This window comes from Astatotilapia calliptera, chromosome 12 (genome assembly GCF_900246225.1).
Source record: "Astatotilapia calliptera chromosome 12, fAstCal1.2, whole genome shotgun sequence".
Classification (NCBI taxonomy): domain Eukaryota; kingdom Metazoa; phylum Chordata; class Actinopteri; order Cichliformes; family Cichlidae; genus Astatotilapia; species Astatotilapia calliptera.
Genome location: NC_039313.1, coordinates 2656460 through 2678613, shown reverse-complemented (window position 1 = coordinate 2678613; position 22154 = coordinate 2656460). Strand labels below are relative to the sequence as shown.

Here is a 22154-nt window from a genome sequence, read left to right as displayed (position 1 = left end):
GTAAAGCTGAGTTTCACCAGCCAATAAATCACATAACATTCTCTGTCTGACAAAGTGAAGTAGGCTAAAAGATTTAAATACGCTGCAGTAGGATTACAATGCCTACTAAAGTATTTGGATGATCTTAAAATAGGATTTACGTTTTAACTATGTTAATGAGATTTACTGAAGCCAAGGCAACAATTCCCAAACTTCAGATGTTGTTCTTGTTGCGTGTACAACTGAAAAGAAATACTTCATCAAAACTGCCATTTGGATTTTAAAAAATCCTTTTTTTCAGCTGGTCTGTGTGCAGAGGGATACCTGAGAGCGAGAACATCACTGTGTATGCATGTGTGTGTGGTGAGGATAATTTATCATATTTGAGTAAAAAAGACCCACGGATGAAGAAAACAAGACTCGTGCAATAATGTCAGAGGCATCACTGATCATTTTTGTTTCACTGTGTGTGTGTGTGTGTCCCACTCACTCATGCAGCTTCCAGTGGCCTCGGAGCAGATCCGTACTTGTAATTCTCACTGTAATCCCTGTTTTTCTGCTTTGTTTTCTCAAAGTGTAATAAACGCGCAGGGACATCTAACTGACATGTTCATGCTTGTGTGAGAGCTTACCAGAGTCAAACAAGTCTTCAGCATGTCGAACTCTATGTTTGGCTGTTGGTAAGTTAACCAATGGGGTTTACACACATCAGTCTCTTATTTCCTGTTGCAGTCGAGTGTGTCTCATCGAGTGATTGTGTTACTATCCAGGTGGTGCATTTTGCCTGGCTCATAGTAAATCAAACTATATTTGCAAACAGTTCTTTATTTACAGGTTTCTTGCACTACTGACACACTTCATAAACACACACAGCCCAGATACACATGAAAATATTGTATATCTGAACAATAATGCAAAAAAAACAGCAGTACACTGTCAGAGCTGGAAGACACGTCTACAGCAATGAAACCTTGATGAAAAAGAAAAAAAATCCTACAACTGTAAAATTTCCAGCCTTTCATGAATCAGCTGCAGCCTGCATGTAAAGTCTATCAGCGATTAAGATCTTCAGAGAGGTGTGGTTGGTGTGGAGGCCGTAGTGGGAACAGTCACTGGGTGCAGCCCCAAGTCCAGGGATGGAGTTTCATCTGTTGGAGGCGGGCTCTTTTTCTGCGCCTCCATCTTCTCTGTCAGCTGGGTGTAGAGCTCCTTCAGTGGCTCACTGCACTGTGAACACACAGCACACGTGTCAGCACATACAGTATACTGACATTCAACTCGCGTTCACACGTGTGTGTGCGTGTAAGACTACAATGATCACTGTCCGCATTTTAAAAATGAGTTAAAGTGCATCATCCTGTCCACACTCTATGCCCTTAATTTCATTCTGAATATGACAGCAAAGAATCGTGAATCTCATCTGTCAGCCTCTCTGATCCCCTGCTCGTACTGCTGCATCTCAGTCTGCAGCTCTGCTCCTCAGGCCTGACATCTGATTAGACTGCTCTGCTCCAGACGTCAATCTTTATGTACTCAGATTAGTTCTCCAGACTCTGAACCTTCTTCTCAGTTTATCTGGCTGCTCTGCACAGACAGCACCGACTCGCCCAGTTCACCTCTGCCTGTAATCTGCTCGGTCAGGGCTCAATATCCCATCCATGATCCTTTCAGCCTGGAATGATTATTTATCTTCTATCCAAGCACAGGCTGCTAGATGCTACATTAAAGACAACAGATGCCAATGTGGTGGATAACTGCTAAGAGTTAAACATCTAATGTCAGTTTGTGTGCCGACCAGGTTAACATTTATAACCTGTCAACCTAATAACTGTTCAACACTACAGTGCTGTTGAAAATGAAACTTTTTTCTACCTCTGAAATCCCTCCAAGTGTTGTTTAGGGTTATGAATGTTAATTAATTCTGCTCTTAGTGAGTAGAGGAGCTGTGTGTCTGTGTGCAGCGGCACAGTGCGAAGTGCAAATTTCAAAAACAGAAAGACTATTACGAGAAATGACAGCGAGGGGGAGGAAGTACACGCCACTGTGGTCGAGGAAGTTCTACAATGTTCTAAATGCTTAATCACTGGTCAGCTACCAGCAATTATTGATAAGTCACATTTTTGAATTAGATATAACTGTCATCTAAATATTCAAGTTCATCCTTACACACAGGTATTCGGGCCAGTTAAGATGCATATTTTGAAGGCGGAGTAAAAAATGAATGATGTGATCAACCATCATTGAACAGAGGGAGAGGCTCCAACACCAGCTGCCTGCCACCTGCAATGTAGCAAATGTACTCTTGAGAGTCCATCCCAGGCCCTTCAACCCCCACTCACACCTTTTGTCAGGTGACTTTAAGTGTTCGCATGACAGGGTGGGGTAATGTCTCACAATAGTTCTTCCCGAAACCTCTGGTGATAATGACCAGTGTTGTGCAAGTTACTTTGAAAGGGTAATTAATTATAGTTACTAATTACTTATTCAAAAAAGTACCTGAGTTAGTGACGGAGTTAAAATTAATTACTAGGAAAAGTAACTATTGCATTACTTTAGAAAAATATTTAACCCTCTGGGGTCCAGAGGCTGTTTTTGACCACTTTTGATGTTTCCTCCACATTTCACCTTTAAAAACTGTTTATTTGCCTTGTTTGGTGTCATCCTCACACAACCTCACGTGTCTGAATTTACAGTTATGTTTTCATTTTGATATACTGTATTAACACAACTGATCTGAAATCAGACAAAAAACATAAACTCTGAGTAGAAAAAAGTTAGATTATTTACTGTAACAACCACAAACATGTTTAATGATCATATTTCAGAACTTTAAATGCAAATAAAATTGCAAATTTTAAAATCCTACGCACAAGTTTTGCAAACAACAAAGTTATTTGCAAACTTTTACCCTTTTTTAAATAAACATTTCAACCTATTTACAGAACAATCAGCTGTTCTGCATTAAATAAGACGCCACACAAATTATTTGTGCCACTCCAAAAAATAATTTCTGTCCACTTTAAGAGAACATCACAGCCTGATACCTGCAGGTCTGACATAAGGTCATAAGCAGAGAGGTCTCGCTGCGCTGTCCTTAGATATTAAACGTGACGAAACTATTCTGCGTATATCTTGTTTATCATGACTCTGGTTTTACGTGGACTATCAGCACAATTTAAAAACTGGTATATATCACCTTGTTGCTTTGTCATCGTGAAGTGGTCATGTGATTGTTTTGCCACGACTACTTTATTCTTCCAAACAGCAGCACTCATGCAATCGTTTTGCTCCCTTGTGCCAAAAAGTGGTTCAACACGAGGGTTTAAATGGAGCTCTCCACCTGAAACCTACCTGTTTTGGAGGGTCCAGCGTTTTCATTAAAGTTTCCATACATGATGGTAACACTTTGTGGTGTAGATGCAGTAACATCCTCAGGGTGTGTCTGTGGACATTTTCTTTACTGTAACGAATTCAGACAGTCGAGACAATCTTGGTTAAAACAACAACAACAACAAATCATGTGATGAGAGAAGGGTGTTTGCTCTTTGGGCAAAGACGTGTCAATCATGAGTCTTTAGCCAATGACAATCCTCTATTCTCTAACACTGAATGACCAACTGGAGAGCTGTTCACTGTGCTGTGACCTACGTAAAAGGGACTGTAGGGGGTGAGACCTATGCAGCACAGTTTATGCCACACTTGAAGGTGACTTGTGTGATTGCCTTGTTAGCTTCCTGTATTATGCTAACAGGAACTCACGTTTACATGCAGTATTATGTTCCACAGTTAAATTATGTCCTGATACACACAGAATAAATGATCTTTCCATGTTTTCATGCTTAAGGACATGGACTGGCAGTTTTGGGATGGCCCCTTTCAGCACCTGCTTACATCTTTAAAATCACTTTTAAACTTCTGTAAAACGTGTTTATAAGATGCTACAGAAATTAAATCTTTATTGTTAATATTGTCATCCATTAACCTTCCTAACTGCTCAGCAAATTTAGGCTGGTGGCGTTGAAAGGGGACGGTCAGCAGTTGGGGATCTGAAACTACTGAACCACTAAGCTTTCTGCTATTGTCAGAAGCTGGGTGGTAATAAGAGCTTTGTGTATTTTTAGTCAACTTTGGTGGTGTGGGATGAGAATGGTGATGTAGTCTTATACTGTAACACTGAGTCAACCTACCTGGAGAAAGATGTAAGGAGGAATCCATCAAAGACAACTGAACAAAACTCTTCTGATCCAAACTCATCAGAGAGAAGTGTGAGGTGTCCAGTCAGCAGGTGAAGGAAGATATCACCAAAAGCCATATCATTGTAGGTCTCCACTACGGGGGGACAAAAAAGGAAACACTTGTAAGACTCAAACTGTTCCTATAAAGTGGGATGGTCAGTCATTAACACACTGAATGTGAAGTTTCTGAATATATGTTCCTGGTGACTAATTTCTTAGTTGACTAAACTAGAAAAGCCTAAACATCGAAAGTGTCCTTACTCTACTGAAGAAACATTTCTGTTCAGCGAAATTAACATAGGGGTGAAACACGTGATTTCAGTTCACTGGCAATAAGTCCAGCAGCAGAAAAACTCTTTGACAACAGCAGATGTAGTGGGAACATAGACAGCGACTTGCAAGTTGATGTAGTCATGGGAAACGACTAATACATGGCTGACTTTGGGGTTGGGAACTATTTTATAATTGAAAATTATTCATTTCTTCCTCGTGTGTTTTAATTATGTTAGGAGGGTATTGTTCAACAAACTCATGGTAAAAGTTCAACACAGACCAGTGGTGGCACTTTTGAGGGAGCACAGGGACCACGCCCTTAATTGTCATCTGACAGCTCTAAGGTAGGGACACACAGCATGTGCGTCCATCAGCTTTGTGACTGTCCTGTTTAGATCAGAACCGGCAGTTTTCATCAAGTTTCATCATCAAAACAAGAAACTGCTTCCTACTCCAACATGATGTTGTTTGCCACTACCTTATTGCTTCTGTTGTCTGGATACATAACAACCTCGTCTTCCAGTCCCAACTTGCTAACAGCACCTCGCAGATATGCTGCCAAGTTTTCCTCTAATCCACAAATTAAAAGCATTGCTAATTTCCTTCAGTAATAAAAGGACAGATTTTTGACACACGACTCATTTGTCGTGGAATTTGAACAGCCTGCTGTTGCATACTTAGCTTCATTTCCTCTGTCAGTTTTGGTTGTGCTACAGTCTGCCAGGCACCGTGTATTCAGGCTCATTATATTTAATGAACTTTTGAAAGCCTCTGCATTCAACAACACTGAGTGAAATCTTCTGCTGTGATGAGCTACGGACTGTAGCATATTCAGGTAAACAATGTCATACTGGTGTGGCTAACGTTAGCAAAAGCTTTCTTTACATGAAAATGAACGTCCCCATGCCTGTGCTAAATATGTGTATTGCTCATGTTGAGTGTTGACAGCCAGTTTATTCTGACAAAGCCTAGATACAACTCTGTTTTCATTTTCTGGAGCAAACCACGTTAGGAGGGGTGCAGCTCCATCTGGGGGCAGAGGGCTACATAACAACTATGTACTGGCACTGGACAGCAATCAAAATATTAACGATCATATTACATGACTGGTGCGTCTGTTGCAGACTGCTGAAAATATTGTAGAGTAGTCGACTAATCGCGCACATCTTTGTTAATATTGTGATTTATTAACAAAACCAAAAAACAAGCAACGTAACTGAGAGATCAGGTATAAGACTCAGTCACGTGAAAAAAAGGCAGTGATACTGCATTTTGACTCAAGTTACAGGATGAAATTGTTGTTATAGTTATAATTCAGACACTCACCAAGTGCAGGCAGCAACCGTTGTAAGGCATTCTTGTTCCTCAGTTTGGCGATGTGGAGGACATAGTAGAGACCCATTTCACAGGCCACTCTGTTCTCCTGCAGGTATCTGAGGGGGTAGGGAAACAATAACCTGCTACACCTCTGTGTGTGGTCCTGGAGACAACCACTGTCACCATTTGTTCAGCTTAGTGAACCGACTTAATGAATTGCCTCCACAAACGGATCCACCCACTAATTCACTACATCCCATTTCAAATTCCACCCAGGACAGAATCAGAATCAGAAAGACGTTATTTATCCCCAAGGGGCAATTAACATACAACAGAGCAGCATAACGTTGAAGATAAGGACAATAAGAGTGAGATAATAAATACACAGAATATACAGTTTAAAAATCAAAGTGACTAAAAGTGAATAAAGTGTCGGTAGTATATTAGTCTATGTGTGTCATCGATAGTCTGGATGCCCTTGCATCATTAGGGCAAAGTGAACAGGCCAGCTACTGGTAGACAGAGCAGACCAGAATGACCAACCCGTGTACTTGTGTAGGAAAGCCTATGATTCAACCCAGGAATGCCTACAACTGCAAAGATTAACAAAACCCCAAGAGCCTTCAACAGTAATTCAGCGGGCATATGGAAAATGAGACTAAAGGCCAACTTCAAGCCAAAGCCTCCATCAAGTGCAGGATTTGCCAAAGAGATTCTCTGTCCCCACTGCTGTGCTGCATAGCTCCTCACTCAGGTCCTTAAATATGACAGGCTACAGACAGGCCACCTCCTCTACAGATGGTTGACTCCAACGTTATGCCAGAAATAAGTAAGACATCAATTCACTGATCCACAACACTTAGATAGACGGAGCTGTAGGGACTGCTCTGATAGAAGGCAACGCTGCAGACACTGAGGATCGTTATAAATACCTTGAAATCTGACAGGCAAATTTTAACCACAAAGAGGCCACTGGGAAAGATGCAACTACCAAACAGCTGCAGAGGAAGCACGAGATCTGTGGAACCAACACGTATGCCCTGCCAATCATCGGATGCTACTGATGCCTGGCCTGCTGGGATAATAAACTGACCCAAGGAGAAGTTGCTAGAAGCATAGAAGTCATTGTCATAAAGACAAACATGCCCAAGGTTTCACGTAATGAAGTCAATGCAACTGATCTCTTACACCTCATACGTGGTTACATACATCATGTTACATCAACATCTCTATAGTTTATCATTTAAAACTACTGTCTCTGAGAAGAAAAATAAAGGAGCAGTACTAAAGACTTGTGGTTTATGATTTCTCACTTGTGTTTGGTGATTTGTTTTGTACAAACATGTGAAGAATTGACATTTTATAGTTAAATTTAGAAGTGACCTACATTAGAGTCAGATGTGAGGGTTACCGTGGTAACAGTGCTTCTTACCTCCCGAGAAAGGAAGCTATGAGATGAAAGTACTGATGACAACCTGCGTTTGATGCAATATAACATCTGCCTCTCCTCTTTTGCTGCTGTGTTTTTACCTGTTGAAGGATTCAGGCAGGGTGGTGGGGTATGACAGCGAGCTCTTTTCTTCACTTGGGAGCTTCTGTTCCACAGTAAAGGTGTGATCATCCACAACCACTGACATCATTGCAGGCAAAAAGCGAGTAACCACTTCCAAATCCTGAGGGTGACATAAAAATACCAATAATGTCACGGTGACTTCTGCTGGACTGCTTTCCTGATACTTGCAGTGATATCTTTCAAAGTAATGTTTGAAATTATTACAATGGAGATTTATCATTTGCTGATTTGGATTACTGTAACCGGACAATATAAAAGACTTCAACAATGCGCATCATCACTTTTTAAAAGCAAAACGAGGAAGGAACGAGGCACGTGCAGAGGTAAAGAGGAGGTGGAGAAGCAGCTTTCCCTGTTGCTGTTACAGTACAAACAGGGTGCAGAAAATGCCAAATATAAACTCAGGTTGCATTAGAGTGCTCTTGGTGCTTCTAAAATGTTTTTATTACGGGGTAGGGCTCCCATCTCTGATGAATTGAGACACCTAAGTCAGCCAAAGTGGCTGCATTGGTCACTCTGACAAGAACAGCAGACCCAAGCTGATCCCAGAAATATTCAATGGGGTTGAACCTGCATGCAGGCCACTTCATTCTCTCCACTCCCAAATAGTGGATGTAGTCTTTGAGATTGCCTCCAGTGATGACAAGCTAAATTTCCAGTGACAGAGATGCTGCCCCGTGCCATCACAAGTGCCATCACAAGTGCCATAGGCAGAATCTGGACTCACTGCTGAACATAATGTTCCTCCACAAGTTCCCAGCATATATTACCATCACCGGTACAAATGGACCTGACAGTGAAAGGCAGTGAATGGCGATTGGATGTGTGCAGTCTGTTCTGGATAGTCTGGGTAGAGGGCTAATCTCAGCATATCTGTAGAAGACTGTCTATGGTTCCTAAGTGCTGAGAGGGTAAGGATACAGTCGTTGCGTTGTCTCCTTGGACACCCACTTTGCAGCCTATTTCTGACATCTCACGTTACACTGGAGCTGGGCCTTCAATTTGGAGATGGTACTAGGGTTCACTTCAAATAATGCTGCAAATTGGTTTTGGGGAACACCAGCTTGAAGTTGCCATATGGCACAGGGCATAACCAGATTGGCATGCAGGGTCCATGCTCACAGGTACAAACCAGGCATCTGACTATCAGCACCTGGGGTACCAGAAGCTCAAGACAAGAGTCAATAGAAGAATTAGCTGTATGGCACTGGTAGAGAAGATTTGCCACATTTTAGGTGCAACCCACAGTCAACTTTGCTGCTCAACCTATTAATGGATTGGCCTTACAAATGTGGCACAATGTAATGGGACATAAATAGGCTTTCCAACAGCATAAGATTTAGGGCGAAGAAGCATTCTTACAAGAAAGAAATAACTGACTAAACACGAATGATCTTACTTTTTGTGGTAAGTGTATTTAGTTCTGTGTCAAGAAATCAAGGTTTATTGAGATATTCAAGTTCATGAGCTGTGTAGCTCTGCCTATAACACAATGCAAGGACGGCATGAGGGAAGTAATTATTGAGTCACTAGGGCCATGACCTTCTAAAATTTTGGAATTGAAAATATGAGTTACAGGTGTAGTGACCACATCAGCACTGCGATGGAGACATGCGTCTAAACTGTCTTCGCCCCTACACTTCTATGGGATTGAGGCAGCTAGTTTATTGTAGACTAAAAGAGAATTTGTTGTCATAGCTTTCAGTACTTGTTGAGAAAACAAGTATTGAAATATATATTACATACGACTATTATTGTAAGATTATCAGTATTTTAAAAACCATTTCTTATTATCTGTCGACAGTTGACATTAAATACCATGAATTGGATAAATTACTCAATTTAATACATTTTCATAATGCAATCAAAGGTTAGACAGCAAATTATTTTATAATTCTAATGATCATTTCTGAGTACTGCTGGCCAAATACAGTTGTGGTCAAAAGTTTACATACACTTGTAAAGAATATAACATAATGGATCTACTGAGTGTCCCGTTATTTCTAAAACTCTGATTTTTCTCTGATAGAGTGATTGGAACAAATACTTCTTTGTCACAAAAAACATTCATGAAGTTTGGTTCTTTAATGACTTTATTATGGGTTAACAGAAAAAAGTGATCACATCTGCTGGGTCAAAATTATACATACAGCAACATGAATTAGCAATTTTGGTGACTTAGAAAGTTGTCAGTGAACTGAGCTTCATAGCATGGCCTCTTAACTTCTTGTGAGTGATTATGAGTGACTACAGCTGGTGACTTCTCTTAGACAGGTTAAATAGGGCTCATTGGATACAAACGCCCACAAATGCTACAATGGGAAAGTCAAAGGAGCTCAGCATGGATCTGAAAAAGCGAATTATTGACTTGAACAAGTCAGGAAAGTCACTTGGGGCCATTTCAAAGCAGCTGCATGTCCCAAGAGCAACAGTGCAAACAATTGTTTGTAAGTATAAAGTGCATGGCACTGTTTCATCACTGCCAAGATCAGGAAGAGAATGCAAGCTATCACCTGCTGCTGAGAGAAAATTGGTCAGGAGGATGAAGAGTCAACCAAGAATCACCAAAAGGCAGATCTGCCAAGAATTAGAAGCTGCTGGAACACAGGTGTCATTGTCCACAGTTAAACGTGTTTTGCATCTCCATGGACTGAGAGGCTGCCGTGCAAGAAGGAAGCCCTTGCTCCAAAAGCGGCACCTTAAGGCTCGACTGAAGTTTGCTGCTGATCACATGGACAAAGATAAGACCTTCTGGAGGAAAGTTCTGTGGTCAGACTAAACAAAAATCGAGCTTTTTGGCCACAATGCCCAGCAATATGTTTGGAGGAGAAAAGGTGAGGCCTTTAACCCCAAGAACACCATGCCTACAATCAAGCATGGTGGTGGGAGTATTATGCTGTGGGGCTGTTTTGCTGCCAATGGAACTGGTGCTTTACAGAGAGTAAATGGGATAATGAAGAAGGAGGATTACCTTCACATTCTTCAACATAACCTAAAGTCATCAGCACACAGGTTGGGTCTTGGGCGCAGTTGGGTGTTCCAACAGGACAATGATCCCAAACACACATCAAAAGTGGTAAAGGAATGGCTAAATCAGGCTAGAATAAGGGTTTTAGAATGGCCTTCCCAAAGTCCTGACTTAAACCCCATTGAAAACATGTGGACAATGCTGAAGAAACAAGTCCATGTCAGAAAGCCATCAAATTTAACTGAACTGCAACAATTCTGTCAAGAGGAGTGGTCAAAGATTCAACCAGAAGCTTGCCAGAAGCTTGTGGATGGCTACCAAAAGCGCCTAATTGAAGTGAAAATGGCTAAGGGACATGTAACCAAATATTAGCACTGCTGTATGTATATTTCTGACCCAGCAGATGTGATCACTTTTTTCTGTTAACCCATAATAAAGTCATTAAAGAACCAAACTTCATGAATGTTTTTTGTGACAAAGAAGTATTTGTTCCAATCACTCTATCAGAGAAAAATCAGAGTTTTAGAAATAACGGGACACTCGGTAGAGCCATTATATTATATGCTTTACAAGTGTATGTAAACTTTTGACCACAACTGTAAGTGCTTCTCATCCACTGTAAAAGCCAATGCGCAGAACCATGAGTTTATTTTAGATCAGTCCGTTTGGCCTGTCTTAAGCATCTATTAATTCCCTCCAATCTGTCCAAAAATGTTCTCAAAGGTTCTGCACTGGCTTCCTGTAACATTGAGATTTCTGTTTCACATCTTGGTTCTTACTTCTATACCCTTACAAGGCGAGGCTCCCTCCTACATCCTTGATCCACTCCACTCCTATTCTCATGTCTACAAATAAAATTCTTCTTGTTGTCCCGCACACCTGTCTGAAATCTATGGGGGACTGTGCATCCCAAACTACTGAATAGCTTACCGCCCTCTCTTCGTACCACAGCCTCTGTGTTAAAAAACTGTTTAAAACTCATCTGTTTGGCGTTTGGCTCATACTTCATGTTCTGTGTTGTTTTACAAGTTCATACATGTTCATTTTGTCCTTAGACAAGCTGGTTATTGAAACCTCTGTAAAGCCCACTGTGACTGGTTTCTTGCCTTTCAAAGGCCTATATGGTATGAATACATTTTACTTTTTTTTTTTTATTAACCGAAAGAAATTCAAATCAAATAGAAATCAAACTAAAGGAATTTGCTTCAGTTTGATTTATAGCTGGTTTAAATAAAAATACAGATTTTTCCAGAGACACTACAATACTGTGAGTAACAATATTTACGTACACAGCAGGTCCCCTGTTTTCTAATCAGTGAAAGCAAAAACTTGATGCACAGATTCAGATAAACCTGTGTTGTCGGCATTTACGCACCAAACGAGGCTCTTTGAAGACCTGACTGTCAATCATGTCCCAGGCTCCTTGACCCAGTGAGAGCATCCTCAGCAGCAGCATCAGGTCAGGACTATCCTGTGAGCAAAAACATACGACATGAGACTGTTATCAAAAATGCTGCCCCATCACAGTATATGTATGTGGGTACAGACAACTAGTAATTAGCATTAGACAACATTTAAAATTAGAGATGCACTGCTGAACAGCATTGAAATATTATGTTTAACCTAAATTAGTGCATGAATTTTGTTTCTTATTTCGACTAGTTTAAAACAAGCCCACATTCAACATAACATTAGCTCACTAACTGAAACTGATTTTAAAAACATAACATGTACTGGGGCAGTAATGGTGTTGTCGTGGTTAGCACAGTTGCCTCACAGTAAGAAGGTCCAGTGTTCAAATCCTGCTTTGGCCTTTATGAGTTTGCATGTTCTCTCCTGGTATTCCAGCTTCCTGCCCCCAAGGATAACTGGTGAATCCAAATGTGAGTGTGAATGGTTGTCTGTTTCTGTCAGTGGCTGCATGAATTAAATGCACCGCTCTGACTGCTTGCTTAAAATCAACCATTTTTACACTGTTGTATTTTCTTCTTTTACTGAAATAACCTCACAACCTTAAACATAATATGACACTGCAGAATAACTGCAGGGAATTATTGTGTTTTGGGTTTATTTCAACTTTCTGTGTTGCACAACTAAAACTTGCACTTAGAGTGGCACTGTTTCATCGTCTAAACTTCTAAATGTGCCTCCCTTCCTTTTCTTTGCCACATTGCGTGTTTTTGCTGTATCACCCCAAAGTTGTCAGTCAGTATAATACCACAAATTGTCAGCACAATTGTGTATCACTTCTTCTGTTTCTCATGCACAGTATACTCACTCGTGGTAAAGCATCCTGACTCAGCAGCTCTTGCAGGTTCCTCATGATACTCAAGACTAGGGTGTTGCAGGCAAACGGGTCACACAGGATCATAGACAGGTCCCTGCAATGCACAATGATCAAAACATTATTTTGTGCATCTACCAATGATCAGCAACTATTTTCATAAACCAGCTCCTCGTCTGTTACCCAAGGACTTGCTCTTGTCCTTTCTTCACTCCATCCAGGAAACCCTGTAACTCTCTGGCTCGCTTACCATCCACAAACTTCTCACGGATACAGGCATCTAAACACCAAGTGAACTGTCAAATTGCACAAAACAAACGAGAAGAACCCATTCAACACACAAAGTAAAATACACTGGAGATGTGATTAGGGACTTTATTTACCACCAGTATCTGTGCCCTCACCTTATGGCAGGGATCCACCGAGCAGATCTCACTGATGTCCAGGTCATGAAGAGACATGAGCAGTTCTGCTCTCAGGGTGCAGTAGTGGACATTCCGGGTTCGCAGAAAGAGAGTTCGTAAAAACTGCAGCACCATGTCATACAGTTTCACATTCTTCCCGATCATCTGAGTCAGCTTTAGAACCACCTACAGTACATAGACAACAGGAATAGTCAGCAAAGGGAATTCCAAAACAGGAGCTGTATATAATTTACATGCTCCTGAGAACCCCAGACCTTTGACTAAGAATGCCAAGTTATTTTTACTCTCCCCTAAATACAGCACTTTCATCAACTATTTAGACCTGCTGTTTCGAACATTAATGATGGGATTTCCGGCTCTTTTTAGAGGACCGGCTCTTCGGGTTGTTTTGTTGCTTTAATTTATTATCAACAACAATATAAAATTATGCACAAAAGGAATTACTAATGTAAAAAAATTTGGTTTTATTTATATAATAGGGGTGCAACGATACACAAAATTCACGGTTCGGTTCGGTTCGATACTTTGGTGTCACGGTTCGATATTTTTTCGATACAAAAAAATGTTTATGCCTTTTTAATTTGTCATTTATTAAAATTATAAATATATATTTTAACTCAAAAGTACAGTTTTTAAATTTAACCCTAACCCTTGTGCACGTTTTTTATTTTGACAGTGAATGCGCATCAGTACTGTCGCTCTCTATACACAGTTCGCGCGATTGCAAAGTGAAAGCAAAAAAACAAGCGCAAATTCAAACGCGACTTCAATATGTCACATATTGACAGTGGCTCACCGATGCCAATGACATAATTACCCAGCTACATTTCCGAAAGAATGCAAAAGCATTGACATATATTTTTCCTACAATAGCCCGACGGGCAGGGAAGAGATAGATTTTGGTAGCCCGACTGAAAAAATCGCTAGCCCGGGGACGTTGGGCTAGCGATATTACAAGCCCTGTATCTGATTGAGGAATCACTCATCTTTGGAAAAGAGAGTTTATTACAGAGAAATGTCTCTTTCCAAAATAAAAGCTATACTATCCGCTTCTTCTGGGCTATATTCTCAGCAGCATATTAAACAGCTGTCTAAATGACTCGGCTAAAGTTAGTAGCATGCTTGCTTGTTTTTTCCCGCTAGTGCTTTCAGGTTAATCTCGTTGAAATGACCTTAACGCCACAACACGGCAAATCTCCGTTAACGAGCTACCGCCGATCGCCCCGTGCATGGGGCTAGACGGCCAACACGTTAACGAGCTAACTGCGCTAACACACTAGTTCCCACCAATGTAATTGAGCATTGAGTGGCACATCCAACATACTGTTTTACTTTAGTCCATGACTCGCTTACCTTCAGGGTCATACGTCACATGAAAACCAAAATAATTCCAAACGCCAGATCTGAATGAGGGTGGGGGAGGTCCATGTTGCAAGGAGAGCTTAACTTCTGTCTCGCTAGCTTGCCCTGCGCTCTTCCTTCTGACGATGCTGTCTGTGTTGAGCGCTCAGTGAATCTGCGTTCGACTACTCCGCCTAGGCTGCACTGTCGAGCCTAGGCGGAGTAGTCGAACGCAGATTCACTGAGCGCTCAACACAGACAGCATCGTCAGAAGGAAAGTTGATAAAATAAATTACAAATTTTGTATTGTTCGATACATATGCGTACCGAACCGAAAGCACTGTATCGAACGGTTCAATATCGATACGAATATCGTTGCACCCCTATTATATATGTTTATATATAAATATATACGGTGGCCCCTAGAGAAAAAACACGTACAAACTCCAGAGCACATTGTTTTGGAAGTTCAATTAACGCTAGCAGAGCTACCTAGATCACTTAAATTACACAATTGAAAGCATATGTGTATTGTTTGTGTATTTATACACAAACACTCATATATATTCAAATAATTAAAAAAAGAAGAAGAGTTAATTTACCTGTTACTACCACACACCAAATGCAGTCGTTGGTACTTGCTGGCTTGTGTAGCCACGAGGTAACAAAAGCTCAACACTGCCCCCTAGCATCCTGGAGCACGTCTGTTGTGTTTTGGAGTTTGTGCGCATTTTGGAGGTTTCACGTGCTTCAGAATTTGTATGTGTTCTGGAGTTTGTACGTGCTTTGTCTGTAGGGGCCACCGTAAATATACTTGTATTTATTCACACCACATGAAATGTAATAAATAAATCATATAATACAAAAACCAACTAGTTACATTTCAACTTTTAACTATTTAAATGCATGAATAAACTTACTGAATCCTTTATCATCTGCAACTGAAAATAGTTGTGGATGATTACTATACCTTTCTAATGTGACCTTGTTGTCCCTGGCTCTCTTTCTCTCTCTCTCCCTCCCGCTCTGTTCCTGTGCTACTGTGAGTGTAACTACCGCCCCTCCCCCCTCTGCCCAGCGCAAAGCACAAGGCTGATGTGCGGAGTGAAGCGGGAAAAAAGTGCGAGAGAGAGGGTGAGAGAAAGAAGAAAAAACCACAGCTCCCAATAAGGAGCCGGCTCACGTCGTTCACTTCAGAGATCCGGCTCCAAGAGCCATTTCGTTCGTGACCGACACATCACTATTGAACATTTAAGAGTTTCCTATGCATCTTTGGTGACGTTATTTTCTCTTTCATTGCTTTTCAGTGCCTATGCCTTTCTTCTAATTCCACTGTCAGAACTGCTAAGAATTGTTAACAAAATAATTTCAGAGTGACGATGCTAGCACCCAATAGTTACAACCAGGTACAGCACGATCCATAATCCTGACTTATTCTAACATATTGACTTTAGTCATCTGTAACTCATGTTACAATGGTACAATGCAAACATAACTAGCATTTGACTTCTACAGATTGATAACACCGTGGCAAGGTGCCAGCTAGCTGCATGTTGTGCAAGACACATTATGAAAAGCACATACAACATAACAGGACAACAGGACAGGCAAGTCCTCTGTATGTCTCTCAACTAATTTGGTCCATGACAGCTTGCACACAATATGTCAACATGAGCCATATGCAAAGCGAAAGTAACAGAAGGTTGACTGGAGCTTGCTTATTGGATGACACCCGTGCAAGTAAAGAAGTTGCACCAAACTTCTTTTCTTTTAAATAAATGAATCTGATTCACAGCTGTGGGGACTGGGACACTAATCAGATCTAAGGACGGCCAAACAGACAATGCACATGGCCTGAGACGAGAGCTATAGAAGCCTGTCGACCTAAACAACACTACAGTGGCTTTTACTGTCTGTGAATGGTGCAAAAGAAGCCCACCATTGGCTGGGACCACCACTATGTTTTCTCAGGACTGCATTCTCAGCCCCTACTGTACGCCCTGTACACCTATGACTGCACACCAACCCACCCAACCAACATCATCGTCAAGTATGCCGATGGAGATCAGACAGCGCAGAGGGCGGAGATAGAAAACTTGCTCCGCTAGTGCTCCGAAAATACCCTGAAGTTGAATGTCCTTAAAACAAAAGAACTCATAACTTCAGGAGGCACAGACAGGTCCACTACCCTCTTATTATAAATGGAGAATGGGTGGAATCTGTCCAAGAAATGTCCAGATTGTAATGGCTGCTAAAGGAGCTTAAGGAAATTAAAATTGTGTTACATTGTTTAGTCTGAAATAAATCTGAAGCCAGTGTTATTGTGCTCTGCAACTCACCTCGCCTTGGCGTCGTGTTTTTGGAGAAGGGCTGAAGAAATTGTGCAGGATGGAGAGGTCGCTGCTGAACAGAGCTGCTTCCTTCTCCACAATGTACTGTTTTAGGAGAGGTGAGACTTCATCCCCAAACAGAGCCTGGTTGTCCTGCCAGATCTGCCTTTTTACCTCTACTGCACACACCTTGTAGAGCTCTTTGTCAGCCATCACCATCTTTAGTTTCTTCTCTGGCACCTGCAGGAAGAAGCAAGCAATAAAGGTTAAAAAGAGGTCCGCCTAAAACGGATCCTTGGCTTCTTGTCAAAACTATATTTTCTCATGTACTGCTTACAACATTCCCCTCCCTTACTACGAGCATCAGCTAATGCTGGAGACTGAAGTTAGTTAACTTCTCCAGTTTGCACGATGGCTGATTATTTCTATGCTGTACCAGTGTCTGGCAATAGTAGACACTCACAGTGATTGTTCTGTGGGAATTAAAGAGAGTTGGCCAAGAAACAAATGCAGCATGTCTTAGGTTATTCTCACACCTGCGGTATTTAATCTCTTTAAATCAAACTCCCCCCACCTCCCTCCCACCGAGGCTCTTTGGAGGATGTGGTCTGAGTATGGTTCCAAATGAACTCCAGAGTGCTTTGTTTATGGTGTGAAAGTGATCCGAGCCCAATTGTTACGGCTGTGGCCATAAGAACACTGTGTGGGCTGTTTGTTCTGTGTCTCTTTACTGTGCTTAAGACTCTCTACAGGTACCTCCCCTAATGAAGAGTAGTGAGCTGATTGGACCATGGAACAGGTGACCACATTCAAAAAGCCGCTCTGACAGCTCCAGAGAGAGAGAGAGAGAGAGAGTGTGGAACGAGCGAGTAGCCTGACAGCCGTCGCAGTCCTGACCCTGGTTTTCCCAGCCTGCGTTTATCTTGTGTATTTGTGGGAGTGTGAATTGTAAGCTTAGGCACTCGTGGGCTGAAGCGGAAGGGGTGAGCTGCCTTTTCTTTTGGAATCGTTTTCTCCTGTTTTCTTGGTCAGGGAGCGAGGGATAGCTCTGTCATTTGTTTGTTCTTTTTTCTTTCTTAGGGTTTAGTTAGTCTTTTCTGGTGGGACTTAGTTGGTTTTGTTTATTATTTTGGCCTGGGCTCACCCCGGAGCTATGCTTCTTGTCCTTAAATAAAATCACTTTTTTTACTTACAACTGGTTTGGATGTTTGGCTTGGGAACCAGGGCGGGGATTTGGTCTCTCTCTCCTCCAACCTTATGTGCGTCCCTACCCGCCTAGACTAGGGGCGTAACACCAATCCAACTCCCAGGTGATAGTTTAAACTAAAATAAATCCCTTAGCCACATTTGCTTTGTATTTTCAATGCAGGATTAATTACGGATGAAATTATTAATCCTTTCAATTAAGGATCAATTCCTATAACGGATAATGGTTGAAATACTTGCCTTAGGTAGATGCTTCAGGACCTGCATCACCACCGGCTGAATAGATGGCATTTTAACAAGTGGGAAGCTCTTCTCGAGCAGCTCTTCAAGCTTCCTGTATCTATAGATAGAAGAAAAGAGCAAAAAAAAAAAAAGTCATAAAAACACTGGTTCCCTCAGCAAGCATACAAATAAATTAAAAAAACCAAAACACAACCAATCACAGACCTGTCCTCCTCCTTCCCCTCGGCTATGACGGCAACTCGCTCCATCAGCTTTTCTCTAAGCTCATCAAAGACAGACTGGTGGAACTCAAGCCGAGGCGTGCCATGGAGATCGAGAAAAGGAAGAGCAGACTGGAGCGTTGGCAGCAAGATTCCATTTTCCATCTGCAATAATGTAACATGTCAAGGACTCATCAGGAATTAGTTCTAGCCGTGCAGCTACTCTATTCAAAGTCAGCTTACCCATAAGGGCACACACCTGTAAAACATGGCCAACCACATTTTATACTCCATGATATGGTTCATATAATACGGGCTTTAAATGGTCCACAAAGTATTAAATGTAAGTTAAATATGAAATGTAAATTGCATAAATGAATAAACTTAGTAGGTTTATTGACTCTTTGCCTAAAAATGTAAACAGAAAAAAGAATTAAGCACGTCAGGAGAAGAAATACACCATGTTTTCATTTTGAATATTTTGATTTGAAACCGAACTGAGAGCTGAATAACAAATCAACTTTAACTGTGCTATAATGGCTACACGACATGGGCATAGCCTATATGCATAATAGGAACATATGTCTGTAGAAAACGGCAACTTATTGTAGGTTGTCCAGAAAAAGAATTATTCTCATATTCCCCCATACATTTGTTAGTCATCTGAATTATAACGTTTAGGGAAATCCCTTATAAAAAAATTTCAATCAATATGTCATGTTTTTGTTAAACAAAATTTAATTGTTATCACTGACCAAAGTAAGTTTGGTGATGGCGTTTTGTTTTTCACATCGCCTTTGGAAATATCCTTTTTTCCCTGATGACCAGTCAAAAACCTAAATATTTTGAGCTTAGCATGAAAAAAATGCAAAAAAACAAACAAACAAACACCCGACAAAGCCACAAACACTCAGTATTACCAGTGAATGCTGAGGATTGGTGTTTGAAAAGCTCAAATAAACAGTTACTGAATTTGTTGCAAGTGAATCTGAATTTGATTAAATCGCTGATTTTCTGTAGCTCTGTCATAATGGTTGGTATCTGGGAAAATAATAAAACTGCCTCAGCATGTTCCCAAGCTGAAAATGTTCAAGATTGTTAAAGCTCTGATAAGAGAGACTACGTTTAATGCAAACGTAGTCTCTCTTATGAGTTGGCAAATCTGATCAAACTGACAAAAACACAAACACAGGATATTTCTATTTTAACCATGTTAGATTTTAATTTACATTGTAACACCTCTGAAAACCTAAGGTATTACCTATGTTGTAACTTGACATGCTCCGCCCTAAAAATCACACTTACTTCAGTTACTGTGATCGGTTGATTCAGCACTGTTCATTCTCCCTTCAAATTTCTAGCTACTTTTTGGCTGCAGTGTTTTAATTTATCAGTGAAAGAATAACTATGATCATCTCAATATAGGAAATAATAAACAAAGCATCATTACAAGGACTTACAGATGTCAGAAAAGACTAGTGAAGCTATTGGAAGGAACATGAGGGGATGTACAAAGAAGTGGAAAAACTTGAGGGACAAATGTGTTTACTCCTAAAAAAAACTGAGGACAAAAAAAAAGAGACCCAGGAGGGAAAAATGTTGGCGCATCTTATTTCAAAGATTCACCGCAGATGTGGACAAGATGATAAACTTTAACTTTTCTACTTTTACAATCATTTATTAAAATGTATTTCTTATTTTACTACAGCCAGTCTCTTCATGACCTGGACATCAGTGAGATCTGCAGCTTTAAACTGCAGGCAATCACTGGTTCAGTGAGTTTCACAGTCACTGGACTTCTTTAAGTTTCTTGAAGATGTTTTGTTCATGTTTCTCTCATCCAAGAAGCTTCTTCAGTTTTCTGAAATAGTTCCCTGAACTGAAGAAGCTTCTTGGATGAAAGGTGATCTTCAAGAAACTTTTATTTCCAAGCTCCTAGATTACCATGACCTGGGTGACTGAGAACCTACAGAGACTCTTCTATGAAACAAACTACACATGCAACGGGCCTTATAAGACAGTGATTATATACTCTCGTGGACACTGCGTGGATAGTGCTCATCTTTTTGACTGCACAAGACTATTACATCTGTGCAATTTTAAGGACAAGCGACATAGCTGGAATTTACAAATCAGCAGGGGCAGAAATGTGCAAAAGATGGAGTTAGCCACATCACCTGCTAGTTATCAATCCGACGTTCTGAACCACGCTGTTCAGTGCCATGGAGAGACACTGCATGCTCATATCTTAGTCGGTTATGGGACATGAATATCAGGCTGTATTAAATAAAACTGAAACTAGATACTGAGCCTATGAATCACCCAGTAAAGTGTCTATTGAGGACACAAATCAAAGAAGTTTAATGGTTGCTTTCCCATAAATGTCTACAACCAAAGGTATTGCCCCAAGGTGTCTATGTAAAAGAATGCAGGTTTAGATATGGTAGAGCCATTACTCTTAATCCCACTATACAATGTTCCTTCCTGTTAAAAACAAGTTTTTCCTTCCTACTGTTGCCATAAAGAGTGTCTGTGACATTCCTAATACTTAGGGAAGATTGACTTGAGTACAAATCTTTTTAAATATCTTTTTTTTTTTAAAAATGGGACTAAATCTTCTCAACCTCTTCTACGCAAAAAAAATAAAATAAATAAATAAATAAAAATTAAAAATGCACAAATCACGACAGGGGCAGGAATCTGTTTTTTGCTGTATCTCCATGGGGCCCAGTCTGGGTTATCTCCTGAGCACCGATATAAAACCGAAAGGCCAAATAGCACGATTACTGGTTTCACTTTTCACATGACAAAAGTATGCCCATTTTTCATATACAGTCTATCGTTTGTGCTCAAACTGTATTACCTATTTAAGACAATAAATAGCTGTTCAAACTCTCTAAAGCTCTAAGTTGTCGTCGACTTATATCACCTACTCTCACCTCATGGAGGTAAAAACACTCCAAACACACCACAAACAAACACAACAGAACGGCATACGTTCTGTGCATTGTGAGATTGTCTGCCATCTCCAATCCTCTCTCCTGCTTTTACAGATCTGGCGGGAGAGATCCGAATAAAGGGCGAGAAGGCGATGAAAATCCTGCATTTTGATTTTTTTTTTAATGCAGGATATTAGCTCAAAAATATGAACTTGAAGTGGAGAGCAATTTTCATTGACCATTTCTCCCACTTTCTCTTTTTGCAATCTGTGTTGTTTTGTTGTTGTTTATCGCTACAACAGTGATGAAAATAGCTTGGTAGGAAACAACGAAGAACGGTGACTAGCTTTGGGTGGTTAAGAACATACGTTATCGTTTGTTTATCAATCCGGGAACGCTTATTTACCGTTAGTCGAAATGTACACTCTATCACTCGAAGCATTAAGCTGTTGGGTGTTACCTGAAACTGATCGATGGCTTTCAGCGGCTCTGTGCAGTTAGTGAGAGTTTCTTTAAGATCCTCTCCGTTGGATATACCAAGCTCAGGCAGCCCCGCGAACATCGTGCTTTCAGTTTAAGCATCAATTAAATTATCTGAGTCAAATCGATGTCTTCTGGCGGGAGTTTAGTCAACAAAAGTAAATTCCTTCTGCAGAAAACAACACATTCGCCTTTTCAGTGAGAGCTTCCTGTGTTGCAACTTTGTAAACACTCCGCCAGAAACATCCGCGATGAAAAGTTCCAGCGTGCTCTGCGGTAAAAGGGCGAGCATCAAGGGTTCGATTGCAAGCTGCGGAGAAGCGCGAACGTACAGAGAGCTGATGTAAAACCGAGTGTTAAA

At 40.8% G+C, this 22154-nt stretch overlaps 1 protein-coding gene across 1 annotated transcript; it reads right to left on the bottom strand.

Annotated features, from left to right (window-relative positions):
• Nucleotides 1-788: 788 nt before the first annotated feature.
• Nucleotides 789-22056, bottom strand: nelfb (negative elongation factor complex member B). The gene is made up of 13 exons (XM_026187875.1): nucleotides 21774-22056; nucleotides 18379-18539; nucleotides 18172-18271; nucleotides 16735-16965; nucleotides 13034-13219; nucleotides 12813-12925; nucleotides 12624-12726; nucleotides 11721-11816; nucleotides 7335-7477; nucleotides 5814-5920; nucleotides 4167-4308; nucleotides 3331-3439; nucleotides 789-1206 (listed from the first exon to the last, which is right to left on the bottom strand). The coding sequence occupies exons 1-13, from the start codon at nucleotides 21873-21875 to the stop codon at nucleotides 1048-1050; spliced, it is 1752 nt and encodes a 583-aa protein (XP_026043660.1). The 5' UTR covers nucleotides 21876-22056; the 3' UTR covers nucleotides 789-1047.
• Between the last annotated feature and the right edge of the window lie 98 nt (nucleotides 22057-22154).

Coding starts and splice junctions, on each gene's coding strand:
- nelfb (XM_026187875.1), bottom strand. CDS start 21,875: ATGTTCGCGGGGCTGCCTGAGCTTGGTATATCCAACGGAGAGGATCTT. Junction 5,921..7,334: donor CTGCCTGAATCCTTCAACAG/GTAAAAACACAG, acceptor CTACCCCCTCAG/ATACCTGCAGGAGAACAGAG. Junction 4,309..5,813: donor ACGGTTGCTGCCTGCACTTG/GTGAGTGTCTGA, acceptor GTCCCCCCGTAG/TGGAGACCTACAATGATATG.